Raw genomic sequence first — 19,666 nt, forward strand, 5'->3', positions numbered from 1 at the left:
TATCGCAAAAGCTCATCATTTAAGGTTGGGTCAGTTATAATTTCCTACTGAAATAAATACTCGATCGAAGTGAGCCATGCCAATTTTCTCACAGATTGTGGTTTTGAAGAAGTATAAAAAATCGCTCGCTCTATGGGATGGGTAAGAAAAAATGAAAAGAAATAAAAAGATAAAAAATGAAAAGAGGAAGAAAAAAGAGGATAAAGGATAATCAAGGGAAAGAATTTTAATTTTAACGGTCATTATCTCTGCAACGATAGTAGACTAGGAAAATATGCATCGTTAACGAGAAACAATTTTTTTTTAATTCTATATAATAAATTCCTAGTTTATTCATTATGAAATCAATTGAGAATCAATTGGGCCAGCTACTTTGAATGATTGCTTGGCCACAAAAGAAAGAGGGGAGGCCAGTGGGACTGAAATGTCGACAACCAGAGCACTATTAGTTGGATTATTAATTGGCCAGCTTATACCAAAAAAAAATGTTAACCAGAAAGCAGCGTTGGCTTTAAAATTCTTGAATGAAATAAAAAAAGTAAAATAGTCTAATTACAGTAAGACGATCTGTTGTAGACGCTGCCCTACCAAGCAGCTAAATACTGAGGTACGTCGCGTGTAGCTGAGGCACGCAAGTGTGGCATAAAGATCAAGAAATACATTATGGAATGGTTTCTGTTTAACGGATAAAGTTACGCTCTGCTCGTAATATAGACCGGCAGGCTTGATATTGCACTGACTGCTCTATAAGAGATTGTTACATAGCCAAACTCGTAGTTGAAGAGCGATGAATGCGTAGCCAGCGCTTCTATTCTCCTTGACAGACTATTGACACTCTAGGGAATTCATTGCTTGAATAAGATGTTTTACCCGGGTTTTGTCTTTCACTCTCTTGCTCGCACTTTTACACTGATATGCACATCAACCAGCACCTAAAAAAGTTATTACAAGTATTTTTCTTAGGACAATTTAGTTTGATGTAGCCAATACGGAATTCCATATCCGAGTAGATACGCAGGAGGATCGTTATCCTGACATATTCGTGTGGACCGTGCGCTTATCATCTTCGCTCTTTTGCCGCGGACTTCCTGATCTGCATTGATTTTAAAAATGTTTGCTGTTGCTGAATATGTGAGGTTGCCACACTTTAAGAAAGATCACAGAATTTTTTAATACAAAGCGTAGGTTGATTATAATGCAGGATGTATGCGATTGATATTAAAACGAGCAAAAATAAGTCTTGATAATGAGTCGCGATAATCCCTATTTTTACCCGCACATCGCCGGATTCATTTAAGGTACGCACGAGCCTGTAATCATGGGATGCGAACAGTCAAACGTTTGTCTCCTTATCGATAATGGATATGCGTAGGAAGCTCTTCATGAGCAAAGGGTAGAGCGCGTGTCTAGTCAGACAGCTACCTATACCGATTGTGCCGGACATTAACCATAGTGACAAAAGACCATTTACTTGTCAGCCAATATTGGAAGAGCAATTGCAAAATTCAATATCTAATAATACAGTTGCGGTCGAAAGCAATATCATCAGAAGTAGGATAGACTGCCGATAAGAAATTTATAATCTTCAGACGAAATAATCTGTCACCTTGCTTTTTCAATTCGTATTTTATACAAGATACATACAGTCTATAAGACAACTACAATAACTTTCAGCAATCTGTGCATTATTTTAGTAATTCTGGCAAATCAGATTTAAACACTCATGCTGGAGAGTGCCTTCATTTGTCTGTCGACCAAGACGTGCGCTCGCAACAAGTGAGGCAATCAGGCAAGCCGCAAAAAGCACAAGCCTGGGTAAAGGCTTGTAAAAGATCGTTGAAACTTTGGCAATCGCGTGGGAAGACCGAAGGCTCTCAAAATCTGACACTAGAGAACTTCTACAACTCTTGCGCACTTTTCGATGGCATGTTATCGCTTACCGATCGCTGGAAAGTCACAAATATCTAAAGTCTCGGTACTGGATATTTATTTTAATAAAAGTTTCTTTTCATAGAGGCCTTAGAAAGCATGTAGATATCATTCAACTGCCTATCGACATACCAGAAAAGGTACAAGCCTGTCGCAGCTGATGCGCTTGCCATGTTAAGCCAAATTAGCGGAAACTGCGAACATAATCTATGGTACAAGAGATGACTCACTGAGCGGACCTAATTTCCTTTATGGGACCGCGTTAACTCGATGCCATTAAATTCAACGTTGTATATCGATCATAGAAGCATTAAAGTAGAAGGGTAGAGATGTAAAAATTCAAATTTCATGGAAGCTGCAGAAAAAAGCTTTCTACTCCAGAGGTATAGCACGCGAACAGTGCACTTCACAAGCAAGACATTAGAGCTCGCAAGCTACAGCCAGTTTGGGAGTTTCTGGATTTGATAAGACTAAATAGTTAAGCGCCTTGGTCAACTCCAAAAAGAAGTAGATTATGGAATAACCTGCCCAAATAATATTAGTCTGTCATAGAGATCGGCTTACTTCACATTTATCACCATTGACTAATGTGATTTAGCTTCTCGATTGTGGCGATAAAGACAAGAGCTTACAGGAGCACGAGGCAGTAGCTGGGAGTTTTCTCCTTATTGATAAGAATGTTAAACAGTAGCTTTAGAGGTTAGATTGACGTTCTGATGGTGGATGACCCCTGGAGATTTTTCGACCTAGTGTCGGCCTTTATGGTTTTGTTTTTTTGCTTAAAACTGGTGGGAAATGCTAGCTGTGAGATAACGAGATGAATGCGATTAATCTTTCATAATCACCCAAATCAGCTGGCGCGATACGAATGCTAATGGGCGTGACGGTCTATCGACTTGAATTTAGCCGCCGTAGAAGTCTTGTTCTCTTAAAAAGAAATTCTTGATAGAGGATAAATTGTATTTAGCAATCAGATTGCGATTCAAGTAGTGAATAGTTGATGCAACGATCTAATAGGAGTCGTTGATCGCACGATGCGAAGAGCAGCCAAAACTTGTACATGACAGACAGGTTGCGCAAACCGCTCGAAACAATGAAAATTATGATTTTCATACAAATCTCAATCATTTTCTAAGAATGTGCTAAGGCATGATACTGTCGAAACAAGTTGCACTGACGGTCGACCTGGAGAAAGTAGGACGGAAAACTACACTACGCGCAATATTAGTGAGTCCTAGGATTGTTCGAAATCTGCAGGCCGGAGCGACTCCGTAGATTATGTACGAGGATTATACTTTTGGGAGACGAAAACGAGACGGTAGGTTCAAATTGAGAGACCGGCCGATGTGCTCGATTTAGAATGCGGCACAAGCAGTACGCCCTGCACTGCGCGGCGGAGCCAGAGACGATTGAAGTTGGCCGGGCAATGGCAGGAAATCAAGATATGAGTAGTACGTGTGATAAATAGTAGTTCTGCCTGAGATACCCCCACTTTTCCTTTGTAGAGGTAGGAAATGTTTTAGTTTGTGAATCCAGAGCGATAGCATCTCACCGTTAGACTCGCTACGTAGTCAGTGTGGTGCGTGACGTTATCAGTGACCTCTAAACACATCGGATTTGGTGGACAATCCGCAAGTACCGAAGCCACTATCGGACAGCAACGACGACGGCCCGTCGTGCATTTCTTCCTTTAAGATTCCTTAGTTCTGCCAGGAAAACTAATACCGGAAGGCTACTAGGGGCTGATGCATAATTTGCTGCAAGGCGACCAGAATGAGCGACATTGCTAGACTAGGATTTTCGCGTCGAAAATCAGAAAGGGTGTCAAGGGCACGCATAAAGCGAAAGTTTCTTATCCGATATAATGAGTCTGTAGGGCCATCTACAAACGAGCGGCTGCATACGATGGAGTACCCTCCTCGGGGCCTAAGCTAGCCCAAGCGTCTCGAGTCTGGCGCCCAGTCCACATGTACACGCGGCTGGTGCTCGTCCCCGTGGACTGGGCGCACTATCAGCGTCCACGAATGTATATAACGACGCAGCCCTGCCGCCCCCCGCGCGCATAGCTACTGCGTCTTTGACATCCTGTTTCCAGCAGCTGTCTTACAAAGAAGCTTATATATAGAAATAGCCAGCTTTGCTAACGCGCATATTGTTAGTTTTATTGCTGATTCTGCAGAAAGCCGGCACTCTGCGAGCAGTACTTTGGTAACTGAATTCTGCGACGCGCTCCGCTACATATCCGACAGAGCAAGATCACGCTCAAGAGTAATTGTCTTCAGCTGCACCTTTCTACATTACATCTGGGGGACCGGCAGTCGGTACGAGCGAGCGCAACATGTGCACCTGAACGCACCAACGTCTGTCACCGCTGAACAAATCCTTCCAGCTACGACACACTCTGTGCAGTACCGGCACTAAAATAGCAACTCGGTCCGTAAGGCCCCTCTTAGTTCGTTTTCACATCATTTCGAGGACTGTTAGCTACCGGATAATCAGCGAGGTATGTTGCACTTATTTTTCCCAATGGTTTCTCGGAGGGTTGCGTGCTCGTTCGGAGATGCAGCGGCGACAGGACAAGCAGGTGCGGAACAACGTACAGTGAGGAGTCAATTATTTGACAGGAGCTGCACATTTTTACGCGGACTGGCCTCGGACGCTGTCGAGATTAGTGGGTTGACGGCGATGGGAATGGATTTGAGAGGGGGGAGACGAGAATTAGCGACTGTCGGGCCGAGCAGGCAAGCGGTGCGGCGCAAAGTGCGACGAGGGGCTAGTGTTATTATCGCAGATCTCCGTGCACTTGAGCGCCGCACTCGCATGTCTCCGGAGAGCTGCGGGCCAGGCTGCTGCTGAGCTGCTACTGAGCTGGGATATTGTATGGTTCATATAGTCGGGAACTTTGCTGGTGTTTGTATAGACGCCGACTTTTGCTACATACTCGTGTGGGCTCTGTAGCAGTCCGGACGACTGTCTAAGATGGGCCGCCCGAGCGCGTCCGTGCTTGAGTGACTGTCTCACGTGGCGGGTATGTCTGAGCGCGCAGAATCGATAATGCCACCGAACGCCGGCACTCGCTTCTTAGCGTGTTCTCATTTGCATCGTCCTCAAGGCAAAGATTTTCACCAGCAGCACTGATGCTTTTTCTGGTCTCCTTTCTCCCGCTCGCCTGTCTCTAATAGTCCTCATCTCTGCCTGAGTGCTTATCTGGACTATTGTACTGACCCTTATTCTCTCTTCTCTTGCAGGCCGTCCTTCCTCTTTGACTCCCAATTTTGTTGGGCATGCGTCTTGTCCCTTACGTTCTTTCTTTTCGTCTCTTCAACCGCCTGTGCGTTGTCTATCCAGTCCATTCACGCTGCTGAGACTACCGTATATTCCAGGCATGACCTCTCAGCAGCCTCCGCCGCCGCAATTCTACTCGTACTCTCGTCCACCTGCCCGAAATAATAACAACCGAGATGATGCGCCAGGATCTTCTCAGCCTCCTGTTGCAACCGGCATACGTCAGCGCAGTGCAATAGCTTGTCGATACTGCCGTCGGCGAAAGGTACCTTCTGCTTTCTCATAGTTTGCATCTTTTGATCTGTTTTTGAGCTGAGTGTTAATGTGCTGATATAGATTCGCTGCTATGGCTATGAAACCAATCCCGCTGATCCTAGATGCACTAATTGCATGAAGTTCAATCAACAATGTATATTCATGCCCGTTTCAGCAGTAGTCAGCGTGTCGCCAGAAGAGTTTGCCTCACGATCGGTTCCTGACCAGTCGCCTATGTATTCAAATGCACACCATCAGATGCCCGCTACCTCATTGCAATATCGATCATCGCCTTATCAGATGTCTCTTGTTCAGCAACCTCCACCACCACCACCACCACCTACCGCTCCATCTTCAGCGCCCACATCATCTGGATTCGCTACTCAGCCCTCTTCCCCACATTTCTCTCACCCTGCTTCACAGTCGGGGTATACTTCTATGCGAGGATCCACAGACCCGACTAATTATCGTCATTCTAATGTGCGACGATTGTCGGTACCCGAAGCTCTGCAGCATGTTCAGCCCATGACTCCTTTACAGTCGCTTCCACCATCAGTACTGGATATTTCTGGAAATAGAGCTCGGAGCTTCTCCAATTCCTCAACAAACTCAACATCATCTATAACAGCCGCAGAAACTCAACAACAGAATTTACTGACCTCCTCCACAAGGCTGAGTCACTTGATGCAAGCGCAGCAACCCATGTTAACACAGCCTGCGCCTTCTGCTGTAAGATCTGCGCAGTCAGAGTTTGCGCAGTCAGCTATCCATTACTCTCCTCCGGTAAGATACGATTCTCAAATAAGTCCAGAGTCCCCACGACAATATCATCATAGTACGTCGTATTCGGGCGGCGCAAGCACTGGCTACTCTTATGCACTGGATACGCGACATCCTTCATATGCTAATCAACAGCATTCTACTCCGCTAGGTTATGTTCAAGCTTATACTGCAGGTCTGCCACTTCCTCTTCCTAGTGTATATCAGATGAGTCAGACTACAGCTAGTCCTGGTTCTGCAGAAACTCCTTCAGGCCTCGAGAGAGACTTACATCCACAAACGGTTCAAATTCCGGGATCTGATCAACTTCCTAGTGGACAGTATCCCAATTTTTCCGGGTTCCCTGCAGCCGAACAATCTAGCAAGAGGTCTCACACGCCATCTAGCCAGTCACCTCCGACCAGGCCGGGAATTTCTATCTCAAACTTACTTGATCCTTCTGGTGAGACAATTCCGTCTCGACCAAATAACGAGCAATAATAACCTTGCATATTTTGGCGCTTAATTACTTTGTGCTCTTTTCATTTTTATTTTGCTGTTCTGATCAACAATTACTTTGAATTAAGGGCGGTTTATAACGATATTGTTTTCATTTCTTTTCAATTGTTCTGGGGGGCTTTTGGAGTATGTGGTGGGTCTAATGTATTTATGCTTTGCAGTGAGGGTCGATTTTGTAAGAATACACGCCTACTTGGTCTGGTTAGGGTCGGTTACGATGATTTTGTATTGAAATTTGTTTATACTGCATTTTTGTGGATTTTTGCATGACGAGTTATATATGAGTTGGCGAATCTAGTTGCTCATGGGTGTGGACAATTTTATGTATGTTCAGTCAATTATAGAGTATAGCAGATGGCGTTCAATGTGTATCTTTTTTTTCGGGTGATATGATGGTGATGTAAACGCATACTTAACTTCCACTAATTTGTTTAATGCTGACCGCTCAAAATGCGGGTTTATAGAGATAAACTCGTCTCGAGCTGGCATATATTCTCATTCTATCAAGGAATGGTATGCGTCGTAACTTACGATCAGAAGAAGAAGCGACTGTTCGAGATACTGAATATAGTGGTCGATCAAAGATCTTAACATATTGAAGGTTAGTCTGTTACAGATTGAGTTGTAAAAAAGTAAGCACAGGCCAATTCAATATCAAAGCAAAATCAAAATAGACGGCTGGGCACTCTTCGTTCTATCCTAAGATACCCAGATCCTGCGACTATGCTGCTACTTTTATGCTCCGCAGTTTGCGGAAATTATACTTCCGTAGATTTGTCCGTGCTGGCGCACAAAAATCGTGCTCAAAAAGATTTTTGATTGGAGCATACACATATGCACATATGCTCGACCCTTTCATAAACCAAGATCTTGACATGAAAATGGGCGCAAAGCTGAGACGAGCTTAAATGTAGAACACACCGCCACCCTGTCCCACCTCGTGGCTGCAGAGTAAAGCTAGATCAGAGCAGATTTTTTCTCTGCAAAAACAGATCTGATGGCTTTTACTTAAATTTGGCGATTGCTATGGTATTCTTAAATTCTAATTGTGAAGGAGGTACAAAATATCAGCACATCCTGTGGCCGCGCATTTGGCGCGCGAAACTAAAAGTGATGCGGCAGAGATTAGTCATTTGAGCGAGCGCGCTGACGCTAAGCTATTATATTACACTTTAAAGCTTAAATCTTACTAGCCAGTAAACTTTAATCCGTCTTGCAATTTTTGTCTTGCAGTTCGTGAAGAGTTATGCTATGTGTTTGGGGTCACTGTACTGTGTTCTCTGAGCTAGCCAATTAACGTGCTTTCTTGTTATAATTAGCTGGTACTTTTATTCAATGATTCAATAATCTGGATCTTGCAATTGGGGTGATTTTGCATTAGCATGCAGTTACAAGCAGTGACAGACAGCCTAGACGGAAGATATACGCATATTTCAATTATCTTAGTAATGACAAACACCCTTTTAGTCATTAGTTTTTGCTTGTCAAGCCGCATTCAACTCGAAGTTATGTTGAAATAACACGTCAGGTAAAGCCAATCCTAGCATTCTTTTTTGAGCCGCATTGTATATCTACTAACAAAAAAAATGCGGAACTATCCCTTCATTTCATTTTCATTTGTTATACAACGCGCAACAAAATACTATTCTCCAAGAATACCTAAATTATAATATCCTACTACCAATAGGCCTATAGCCAACAACCAATTTAATCAGAATGAAAACGATTCAAAAAATGTAATGCCTTCTCGACACGAACCAGATGAGTCCCAACTTATAGCAACTTCGCCCGAAAGTAACAGAACGCGAACTAACACATTCAGTAAATGAACCGCCCAACGTATAAAGGCCAAAAAATGTAACTCTCAAAGTAAAATCTGCATCCTCAAGAACTTAAAGACCTTATTATTCTTCATCCGAGTCCCAAAAAATAACTGCACATCTAATTGAGTGAGTGTACTGAGTATCCCGTTTAAAAGTTGTTGTCAACGCACATGATAATAAAGTATATAACACGATATCCGTCACCCCACCAAGGCAATTTTTCTGCACGCCCGACCGCTGAGGTCGTTGGTAATACTCGCTGAAGCGCCCATACCCTATGCGTAGCTGTATAATGCGACACAAGATATTCCAAGGTCCCTTAACGATTCCCCGAAGAACCAAATCGGCCGGATATCTTGGTAGTATCTACTCCCGCATAAGCTACCTATTCATAGCGCGGAACCATAAAGAAACACAGTAATGACCATCCTGTTTTTTTCTTGGAAAGATCTGCACTTGCAGTACCCTTTGCCGGCATTGGCTGCCCCTATATGGAGTCCGGCCATTCCCCCTGTGAAGAACCTGTTCCGCAATCCAGCCTTTTACCCACGCAATGTTCAAAATCATCGGAAAGACCTCATGCATTGACCTTGGCGAGACCCGTGAGCAGCGCGAGCAGAACCAGCTCAAACCAGCTGTCTTATATCAATAGAACCATGAAAACCTAAATAGATAGAAAATTGGAAAATAGAAATGCCGTCAAATCATCATCGAACCATCCAATATTCGCACCGTACCGCAGTCGGTAAGACTAGATCTAAAGAGACAAAAAAGTAGGATAAAGAAAGGCAAGTGATCGCAAACGCAGAATGAGTGAAAGATTAAAAAGGGAACGCAAAAAGAGAAAAAGAAAAGTAAAATGACCTAATCAAGTCAAAGCAAAACAAAGCAAAACAACTGAAAGCAAAAATAAGCGGAATTACAATTACCCAGATTTAAAAGCTGTCCCCGCCTATTTGAGGAAAATATTCCTGATTCCTACTCAAGCCATGTGGCCACAGTTGTCTCGGCTTCACATGTACCAGATCGACGTTGAGTCGATAGAAATGGTTTTGTAGTGTAGCTGGTTATCACTGCGGATTCTGATTGTTTGAGATTTCCGCCAACCCCGGTTCGAATCCGGGCAAGACCTTATAAAGATTATGTTTTTTTTTTAAATCCTAAGTTGGTATTTTTTTTTGGTTTGCTTGTCAGTGTAAGGCCGAAATAAATTTTATGGGAGTTATCGGTGGGTATAGTAAATTAAAACAAAATCAATTAACTGATCACACTTCGCATTCTCTACGACAGATCGATGCTCGACAGTACATTTACATTGCACAACTGCACTTTTAGCTCTTTGTAAAATTTGCATCTCTATCACTTTTCTTTCAGATTTTGGACTTAAGCAGAATTTTATTTGCTCGCTGAAATTGATTTTACATTTGTCTAAAGTGCCTGTGATCATTTAAGATCGATTTTGCCATGACTCAACAACTCGATCCGACAATTTCATTCTACGCGCGAGACATAACGCCTCCACATCCTCAACAGTCAGTTTCAATTTTTCAATCTGCTTCTAAACTGTCGCCATCGTCGTCATGGATTCTATATATTCATGGAGGTGCGTGGAGAGACCCAAGAGAAGACAAACAAATGGGATATCCTTTGCTAGAGCATGTACTTCCTGCACACTGGTCTGGCGCGTCAATTGATTATCGGCTTTCACCTACTGTGCAGCACCCGACACATATGGACGATGTGATCTTGGCAATACAGCATCTGGTCACTGAATATGGGATGGAAAATATGATCCTAGTAGGTCACTCTGCGGGAGCATGTATCGCGTTGCAAATACTTGCCGAGTTGACGGCGCTTAAGCTCACTTCAAGAATGGCTGACGACAGACAATCTAACGACGACTACTTGAGTGATAAAATCAAAGCTGTTGTGGCAGTTGAGGGAATCTATGACTTGAAAGATCTCGTTTGTGAATATCCTGGTTACCGCGATTTTGTTTGCATGGCGTTTGGCGCGGACGAATTAGAATGGGAGGACGCGTCGCCTTCTTCATTTAACTGGAGTCAACTAAAAAATGGCTCAGGGGCAAAGGCATATATTACATCTTTTTCTGTTCAAAGGCGAGTCATGGCTAACGGATTAGTATAGATTACACTTATTCAATCAGCACAGGACGAACTTCTCAGCATGAGGCAAACCACACTCATGAAGCAAGCTCTAGACAAAGCGGAATGGACGTCAGAAATCAAATTCATTGATGGTGGATCACATAATAGTACTGTCGAGTCCGTCCCGTTTTACAACATCGTCGCACAGGTGTGTAAAAATCTGAGCTAAAATCTTACCATATTAATAAAAGTCGTACACATTCTCACTGCTAAAACTCCACTACATGTCATTATTCTTCGCAAAGTGCTGCGCCTCAGTTCGTATAAATTATTGACGTGGGCATTATGACTATCATTTGCCGTAAATAATCCATCTCAAACTTCTGTTGCCAGTCGCTAAACGCGAAACCGTGTATAGTCACGTGATTAAGAAACGCGTTGAGCTCTCAAACTCCGCGGCAATCTACAAACAGCAATTTAAAGCGCAGTCGTGCATTCAAGCGTCTCCATATCCTTCCTCATTCTCTCGTAACATAAGCCGTTGCTTATAGACTTTGGACAATAGCAATGCCTGAGCTTGGTGAAGTTTGTGCTATCTAATAGTTTTTGAATTGTTGACGAGCTAAATTGACAATGGAGTCAGGTCGCCTACGCTGCAAGGTTACTATCCAAATATTTAATCAACAAACGAATTTCTAGATTTGTGATAGACGCCAATGATACCATAGTGTTTCCTGCACTTGCATCTCAAGAGCGTACTTTGATTGAGAAAGAATATGCGACCAAAACCGTTGTTGATATTGGGCGTCATGGAAAGTACTTTTGGATTGTCTTGGGTGATCCCAGTCGAACAGAAAATAGCAAGAAAGCTATTTTTGACGTGATGCTTCTTCACTTGGGTATGACTGGTTGGATTCAAATTAAAGGTATCCGAACAAAGTTCTATGCAATGGAAAATTCGATAGACGGGAAGAAACGGGAAGGATATGACGAAAAGAAAGAAAAAGAAGGATGGCCGCCTAAATACCACAAATTTATGATAACTACAGATGACGGCATGGAATTCTCATTTACTGATCCTAGAAGATTAGGTCGAGTGCGGTTTATTAAAATCATTCCAGAGAAGACATCGACTGAGATTGGGAAACAGGTCGAAGAGGCGCTTATGAAAATCGAACCATTGTGCAGGTCCGGTTCTGATTTTTCAAAGCTGGAATCTAGAGATGATGAGTCTACATTCATGCAGATTGTCGGCAAACGAAAAGTGCCAGTCAAAAGTTTGTTACTTGATCAGGCCGTTTGCGCTGGTATTGGCAATTGGATGGCGTAAGTCCTCGCCTTGATAATAATGATGCTATGCTCTTTCTGACACTTATATCTACAGAGACGAGATTCTATTTCAATCTCGAATACAGTATGTCAACCGCTTGATTCCTTGTTTTCAGAAATAGAGCTAATACTCTTACTCGACAGTCCTGAGCAATACAGCCATACAATCAGTTTGCCAAGTCGAAAGCTTCTTTACGAAAAGCTATGCTCGGTATCAGAATATGCTGTACAAAATGATGGTGGGTTGCCGTTTTTTTTTTCTGGTTCTGCAAAGAAACAACTTGCGACTAACATCTAGTTTAGTCAACTCCTTTCCCAAATCTTGGTTAATGATTCATCGCTGGAGTAAAAAAATAAAAAAAGGCGAACGTCCTACAACGGCTGAAGGCTACCATGTAGATTTTGTCACTGTTGGAGGACGAACAAGCTGTTTCGTTCCAGAACTACAAAAATTGGATGAACAAGCAGTTGCCGCGGAAATTGAGGTGGCGGGAGCAAAGAAAGATCCAAAGAAGCGTCACCAGACGCAGACGAAGCAGTCAGGCCCAGTCACGAAACGGATATCAACAACTACTTCTAAAATGATCTCGGTCTCAGTTCCTGAACCAGCGACCACCATCACTACCACAGCATCATCTAAAAGGATAACACGCTCAAGGAAAATTTCAACTAAATAAATAAAATAACTTGGAAAAGTTTCGCTATAAAAACTGCCTCAGATCCATAGTTGTGAATTGTGATAATTTGTTCAACACATTACTGATCGAAACCAGCTCTTTATTCAGAATTGCAGGATTAGCAAATTGATCATCACAGGCGAGCGTACTTTTAAGAGTGCAATCTGGCATTAGTCACATGAGACTGCACAGATAGACATAAAACAGGAGATTAGTTATATTATGTAATAAAACTAGGGCATATAAAATGAAAACTAGGTCACTTCCATCTCAAGGACAGAATCAATTTTCTCCACCATTTATTGGCTGTTTCCTCCGTTTCCACCCATAAAGTTCCGTGCCCTTAAACAGCAATTAGCATATCTTCCTGTCTATTCAAAAAGCAAAAGAAACTTACAAATCCGCAATACTGGGATCATTCATCATATCTTGCATATTAGGCATGCTCCCTCCTCTGAAACGCTCGGCCATATTTCGGACAGATGGGTTGCTCATCAAGTTATCCAGCGCCCCCGGGTTCGACATGAATTGTTGAGCCATCTGCGCAATCTGTGGGTTGTTCATCAAAGAGGCCAGATCAGGCATACCACCACCGCCACCACCAAGCATACCTGCCAGCGACGAGAGATCAGGCATGCCGCCTGAGCCAGCATCTCCAGCAGATCTCTCACTCACATCAGTATCCTCCGGTACAACCGATCTCAAGTCTTCGTCGACACGGCTCTTAGCAGTCTCATATCCCTTCCGCATAGCATCTGATCCACCGTTACCTTCAGCTTCCATGCCAGCCTTGTAGGCTTCCATCGCCCCCTTGGCGTCCCCGCTGGCATACTTAGCCAGTCCAAGACGAGAGTACGCCTTTGCATACTTAGGATCAATGTCAAGAGCCTTCTCAGCATCCTTGATGGCAAGGGCGTGGGAGCTCGAGGCAGAGTAGGCAGCCGCGCGGTTTGAATAGTATATCTTGTTGGTCGCATCAAGCTCGATGGCCTTTGTGTATGCTGAGATTGCACTCTGGTAGTCTCTATTGGCGACAAATTTATTACCCTCGGCCTTGAGGGCCTCAGCCTTTGCCTTGTCCTCCTCCGATACGGCAGCAGCAGCAGGAGGTGCCGGCGCCGGAGAGGAAGATGCGGCGGGAGCAGCCCGGGCGGCCTGAGCATCACGAACTTTCTCATAGGCCTGAAAAACAGACAATAAAGTCTGTTTAGGAAAAATCTCTTTCTTGCGTGAGAGATCGACATTGAAAATCTCAGTCAAGCATTGGATTGCAACTTCAACCGAATCCTTATCTTCGTCGGCAATTGTGCCATCCTCTATCGAATTTTGAAGGAAATCAACAATTCCGAGAGCTAGATCGATTTTAGAAGACGACATTTCGTATCTTGTGCGAAACAGTGTATGTTTTGTCGTTAACGTTTATTTGGTCGTAGTGGCAGGACAAGAGTGGGGAGTTTTTTTTTTGAGCGCGCGCAAAAGTTGTATCTGGCTGACTTTTTGATTTGGAAGCGCGTGGATGGATTGTTAGCTGCCACGTCGCCAAACCCAATGCTATACTCAATCTGCGTAAACATTTGGCAATAACATTTATTTTGTCCTTTGCTATTCATTGAAATATTTTTACAAGCACGATGCCTGATGGGGATTTTCATTCTAATTTTTAAATTAATTCGAGTGTAGTATACATCACTTGTGCTCTAGAACAGTAGACCAGGCTCGAATAAAGAGAACTCCAACAGGTAGCGCAAGTGATCCAGCAAATCTGATTTATTTGCTCAAAAAATCGCCATCGCGTTAGGAGCCGAAGATACACCGCCAATTGCGTTGAATGGCATACTCGTGAAGAAAAATGAATATTTGTTCTTCTCTTTGCAGAGAGCAGACAACGCCTCGAGATCAAAAAGCTCGCCAAGAGGGACTCCCCAGCCAGCGAGCGCAGTCTGATGGACAGATATACTCTGATCAGGATTCGGGTACAGTTCCCATGCAATTGCATCCCCAACAAGAGCAGTAAAGTGATTGTCCCAGATGAAGCGTAGGAGTTCGTCAGACTGTTGGATTCCTGCGTGATTAGGCGGGATGGTCTTTTGGTACTGAGTTTTCCATTCTTCGTCTCTTGCAAGCCATTCTTTCGTAACACCAATCCGTACACAGAGAATGTCACCGGGCTCAAACTTGACGTTGTAGCGTTCTGCAACTTTGAGCAAATCAGAGAGAGGAATGGCGTACTTATCAAAGGTAGAGTATGTAATTTTTTGCTCCTCAGCCCATGCAGCGTAGTCCAAGAGCACTCCACGACCCGCAATTCCTTTCTTGGCCCAGTGATGAATGCTCAGACGATCATTAGACCTGTCAAGTAGCTCATGGGCCGAGGCACCACCATACCAAACGCTTGCCTCATCAGGATCCTCGACGTTCACCAGAGCATCTCGTGATTTGATAGAAGGATCGACAAACTGCGAATGATGACGGAACCCGTCCCACTGAGAGGACTGTTGAGGATTCATATGATATTCATCATCCAGCGCAAATGGGAAGCTAATCCACTTGATATCGTGCTTGAAATTCATACGCTTGAACGGTGGGAAGTCGAGATAGTCAAACGTCCATCCAAGCCCAACCCGGTCTCCCGACTTGATCTCCTTCGCGGCAGCAGAGGCTACCAATTCTGGAGTGAGCATGTTGAGCATTCCGAGAGCTTCCTGCTCGGACCCCGGAGGACCCCAGACCCAGAAACGTCGCTTATTGGGAAGGTCATCGTACGACGGAAAGTCTGCAAACGATTTCGGCGCCTTTACAGGCACGTAATTGTCCTTTGTCACAAATGCTGATTTACCCATATTACGTTTGTAAATGTAGAGACACTGCACGCCAAATAGTTAGGCAAGCTCTTCAATCGTTTAACTGAAGGTGCAAATGGCTCGGCTTAGCATCGAATCGACACATCCGGATAACATCCCACGAGCCGCAGCATATCCGGCTCTAGGTATCCGCTAAATTAACAGACTGCAGATATGTTTTGACTTGAAAACTACTTGAAACCTGTTGAGTACTTATTTGAAGTAAGCTACCATCAGCCTCTACAATCAGCTGTTGGGAAACAAGAGATTCACTGTTACATAAAAATCAATTTGAACCATGTAAAATGCATACATAAAGGCATAACGAACAAGCGGCATAAACTTATAAACAGAAAAAAATAGTAAATGTAAACAAAATCCTCGAGAAGAGCAATAATGACAGCCAGAATTCAGGAAATTTCCTGTTCAGAAACTGCCTCAATAACTCGGAATATAAGCCCATTAGATCTAATTAGACAGATCTGTGACAGAGTAAGGCGATTATGTTTTTACCTTCTCCAGGACACTCTTCATGCCTTTGAGCCGCACTTTCTCCCACTTTATCTTCTCACTAACATACTCCTTGATAATTCGTAATCCCTCTCGTTCATGCATATCGTTAAATCCTCCCAATTCCGACGCCATGATTGTCTGCGAGTACCGAATTTCGGATCCCAAAAGCGCAATTTCATCCTCAGTAGCCTGAATGTTCTGAGATGCATCGTGAGCAAATCGTGAGCGTGTATCATCAAGTAAACCGAGAGGGAATCGCGTCGAGGCACGGTTCAGCGACGTCTGGTACTTGGCTAGCTGATCAGTCTTGCTCACAAGATCTCCTACTAGTGAATTTGGACGTGCGAGAGAGGTGATTACAGATTTGATCGCGCCATACGCACCCCGTAGTTCTTGAACGAAAACCTCTTGATGAGAATCATTCTACACAATAACAGTTAGTAGCCGATCATTTACAAACTTCATCATGAACAATGTAGGTACTCACAACTTGATATAGAGCGGCGAGTTCTGCAAGGGCATCGACATGTGATACTGGAAGGAAGTTAAGAGTTTTGAAGAAACCCTCTATTGCAGCGTATGCTTCAGCCAGATCTATCTCTTTTGTTAACCCTCACTTTCATACAACAATCAAAATCTGCATCGTACCTAATCTTTTGTGATACATGGCTGTACCACTAGATACCATATCTAAAAAGGAGTCGTCTAATTGTTTCATTTCCCTAAGCGCGTGGTTAAAAAACACCACAACCTCTTCCGTATTCTCAACAGGTGGATACTCGTCCTCCAAAGTATCCATTCTACTGTCTGCCTTCTGCCTACTGCGTTTCTCACACAAATCCTTGGTCAGCTCTGTGACAAGAAAAAACTCCCACAAGAGCTCATGGGTCGAAAATGTCGGATGCAAAAGTAGCGTGCGCAAAAAAGAATCCAGCTTAGATTGAACCTCTCGCACGACAGCGCGTGAAGGCCGCGAAGGAATAGCAAAGGGATTATGCGGAATATTCAAAACTGGAATCCATGATGCAGGTAATTCATACGCAAGCCATTTCGCAACAAAAGTAAAATCAGCAAATGTTCGCTTCACAGACGTTATCGTGGAATGTGCTGGCGGAATTCCGGATTTGATGATGAAATGCACATTATCATCGGCAAAAAATCCTCGCAAAACGGAAGTTATCCGACCATTAGGCATAAGACTCTTGTGAAACAGCGTTATGTCTTCAATTCTTGCACGGGTTCCTTCATCTTTGGCAAGCTCTGCTGCATTCAAACCACGAAAATTTCTCCTCGATATATCCACTTCAGGCCGTTTGGTAAGAACCTCAATCGCTGCAATCCGTGAAAACTTGCTATTAACCATCAATGGAGTGAGACCCTTATCGTTAACACGATTTACGTCAATATCACACAAATCAAGTAAATATTCGAGAGAAGGTATGTCCTTCATAATATGCAAAAGCGTATTTCCTTTGAGATCAACATGATCCAAAAACCGCAAAGTACCAGATCCGGTCTGATACTTAGTAGCAGCATCAATACCCATTCTTACCAATGCTGTATATTCTGTATGATCATACGAACGACACAGAGCAAAGAGAGGGGTTTGGCCATTCTGGTCTTTATCAGTCCATGAAATCAAACTACCAATCGAAGTGATGAGTTCAGGCAGGTTGAACAGATAGTGTCCAACACAGCGCTGCCACTCGTCTTTGTAAGCCAAATATCTTTTTATCTCGTCCGCGCTGTAGTTGTCCGATAATACTTTCCAGATCGCATCAACAGCTTCTTTGTCTCCTGTTTGAACTGCAGCAGACAGGAGAGTAGTTTGATTCTTATTCTGGTCCTTCAGAATAGCTTCTATAGGAAATACATCCCGATTCGATAGTAGCAAGTTTAAGTTCTCCATGTTGACTGGTGTAGACTGTATAGCCATCATTATAGCGCTTTCGCCAGAAGCATTTCGACTTCGGTAAACTTGCTCTAAAGACTCAATCTCCGAAACATCAATGCCACCTGAACCAAAGTACTCGCCAGGAGAATCGAGAGCAGCCTGTATACTCTTTCCATTGCGTATGCTCTTCCAGAATAGTGCATTTGCACTAGATACAATTGCAAGTTTTGAGCTGTTATTCATAATGTGAAAAATTACTGCTTCAAATGTCGAAAGAGCATATCCAACTTCGCCTGTATCAACATCTAAGAATGAAAAGTTGCGCATGTAGAACAAAAGAGAGTCAAGGTGATCCACCTTTGACCAAGTGCTGTCATCAAAAGTTAGCGACTATCACTAGAAACTGCACTTAAATCCAATAACTTACACAACAACAATCATTAAACTCACGAGAACGTCAGCGCTAACGTTTGACTGAACAGCCAATTTCTCTTTGCTTTCTTTAGAAGAGCTAGATGAGTCATCGTTTGTACCATTAGATATATCCTGGGGAGATGGAGGGACAACTCCCAGATTCCTTAATATCTTGACAAGCTCATTAACCTGGCTGGCCGCATTCTCTTCCTTGCTAATGCTCTCTAGATCTGCAACTGCACTCATCACCATTCGTTCAATACTATCGCCGCCTTCAGCCCAAAACGGCTGCACGCCCAATTGACCAAGACTAATGTTCTTCATATTTTTAACTGCCGCCCGAATAATTGAATCTTTCAGCGCCCGTAATACTGTCAATCGTGGCCATATTTTGGCATGCAAATGCTTTCCCACATAATTTTCAAGCATCTTCTCAATCTCCGGACCCGTAAGACGGGTTGCGCTGGCCATTGCATTGACCACGGAGTGATCTATACTTTGAAACAGAGCAATTCCTCTCTCCATAACCTCTTCAATCATTGTTACCAAGTCAGGCTCAGTGGCTTCAGAGCAGTCAAACTCTTCAAAGATTGTGTTTAAAGGCTCTTGAATTTTGCGCGATATTAAGGGGAAGTGCGATAGCAGCTGACCAAACGTTGCGATCTTTTTTGTCGATTGAACAGTTTTTGGCGGATCCAAAGGTGGCGACGCAGCCAATGTCTTAAAATCGTACAACGGCAAAGCATTTCCAATTAATGGTTTGGTGATGTAATATATCAAATACTGTGAATCATGAGGCAAAGCCTCTGAGGTTGTCGTATACACGCGATCGGTAAGCAGTCTGGCCTGCGCTACTGTCTTGAATCCTGTAATAAGGTATTAAAATTACTATTAGCTATAAACTTAACCAGCCGCAACATACCTTTGTTCGTGTAAATGAAATCATCTTTAATAACAACACTGCGCCCATTCAAAGTCCAGAAAACTCGTGCGCGACCAATTGCTTTCGCAGAAACTCCAATCTTGATTATATGTGATGCGAGAAACTCTTCCTGGTTGCATAAATCGACATAAGGCGTATTCGTCTCTCGGTCAACCGTGAAAAGCAATGACGTGGTAGTTGGTACTAAAATTACATAATTCCGAGGAGACCGCAGGGCGTTAGCAAGATCGCGCGACCGTGGAGATTGAGGTGGAGGGTGAAATAACGCAGCTAAAAATGGATTTAAAGGCGTCGCAGGGTTCTTTTGCGGGGTGGGTGCCTCCCCGGCATGAACCGGCAAAAATGCAAGATGTTGCATTAATTCTCAGCAAGATATCG

The 19,666-nt window shown here is 43.5% G+C and overlaps 6 protein-coding genes and 1 non-coding gene across 7 annotated transcripts; 4 read left to right on the plus strand and 3 right to left on the minus strand.

Annotated features, from left to right (window-relative positions):
* Window positions 1-5,314: 5,314 nt before the first annotated feature.
* V2V93DRAFT_379079 (uncharacterized protein) lies at window positions 5,315-6,729 on the plus strand (the record flags this gene model as incomplete). The annotated part of the gene is made up of 2 exons (XM_066911994.1): window positions 5,315-5,479; window positions 5,551-6,729. 2 exons carry the CDS (start codon window positions 5,315-5,317, stop codon window positions 6,727-6,729), a joined length of 1,344 nt encoding a protein of 447 aa, XP_066766982.1.
* A 2,889-nt stretch (window positions 6,730-9,618) lies between these two features.
* Window positions 9,619-9,702, plus strand: V2V93DRAFT_t17. The gene has a single exon. It is a non-coding gene; the product is annotated as a tRNA-Gln (tRNA).
* On the plus strand, window positions 9,620-10,948 carry V2V93DRAFT_366569 (Alpha/Beta hydrolase protein). Its single transcript, XM_066909342.1, has 3 exons — window positions 9,620-9,765; window positions 9,861-10,661; window positions 10,719-10,948. Exons 2-3 carry the CDS (start codon window positions 10,035-10,037, stop codon window positions 10,905-10,907), a joined length of 816 nt encoding a protein of 271 aa, XP_066766983.1. The 5' UTR covers window positions 9,620-9,765; window positions 9,861-10,034; the 3' UTR covers window positions 10,908-10,948.
* Window positions 10,949-11,167: 219 nt separating this feature from the next.
* On the plus strand, window positions 11,168-12,960 carry V2V93DRAFT_366571 (Formamidopyrimidine-DNA glycosylase N-terminal domain-containing protein). Its single transcript, XM_066909343.1, has 5 exons — window positions 11,168-11,263; window positions 11,322-12,004; window positions 12,063-12,092; window positions 12,152-12,246; window positions 12,311-12,960. The coding sequence occupies exons 1-5, from the start codon at window positions 11,246-11,248 to the stop codon at window positions 12,682-12,684; spliced, it is 1,200 nt and encodes a 399-aa protein (XP_066766984.1). The 5' UTR covers window positions 11,168-11,245; the 3' UTR covers window positions 12,685-12,960.
* V2V93DRAFT_333366 (uncharacterized protein) lies at window positions 12,883-14,155 on the minus strand. The gene is made up of 2 exons (XM_066907689.1): window positions 13,082-14,155; window positions 12,883-13,026 (listed from the first exon to the last, which is right to left on the minus strand). The coding sequence occupies exons 1-2, from the start codon at window positions 14,059-14,061 to the stop codon at window positions 12,984-12,986; spliced, it is 1,023 nt and encodes a 340-aa protein (XP_066766985.1). The 5' UTR covers window positions 14,062-14,155; the 3' UTR covers window positions 12,883-12,983.
* A 68-nt stretch (window positions 14,156-14,223) lies between these two features.
* V2V93DRAFT_366574 (uncharacterized protein) lies at window positions 14,224-15,601 on the minus strand. Its single transcript, XM_066909344.1, has one exon. The coding sequence runs from the start codon at window positions 15,522-15,524 to the stop codon at window positions 14,460-14,462; it is 1,065 nt and encodes a 354-aa protein (XP_066766986.1). The 5' UTR covers window positions 15,525-15,601; the 3' UTR covers window positions 14,224-14,459.
* A 424-nt stretch (window positions 15,602-16,025) lies between these two features.
* V2V93DRAFT_322273 (uncharacterized protein) lies at window positions 16,026-19,646 on the minus strand (the record flags this gene model as incomplete). Its single annotated transcript, XM_066907396.1, has 5 exons — window positions 16,026-16,460; window positions 16,525-16,637; window positions 16,686-18,301; window positions 18,359-19,211; window positions 19,268-19,646. The coding sequence occupies 5 exons, from the start codon at window positions 19,644-19,646 to the stop codon at window positions 16,026-16,028; spliced, it is 3,396 nt and encodes a 1,131-aa protein (XP_066766987.1).
* Between the last annotated feature and the right edge of the window lie 20 nt (window positions 19,647-19,666).

The sequence above is a fragment of the Kockiozyma suomiensis genome, assembly GCF_038497685.1.
Source record: "Kockiozyma suomiensis strain NRRL Y-17356 unplaced genomic scaffold V2V93scaffold_4, whole genome shotgun sequence".
NCBI lineage: Eukaryota > Fungi > Ascomycota > Lipomycetes > Lipomycetales > Lipomycetaceae > Kockiozyma > Kockiozyma suomiensis.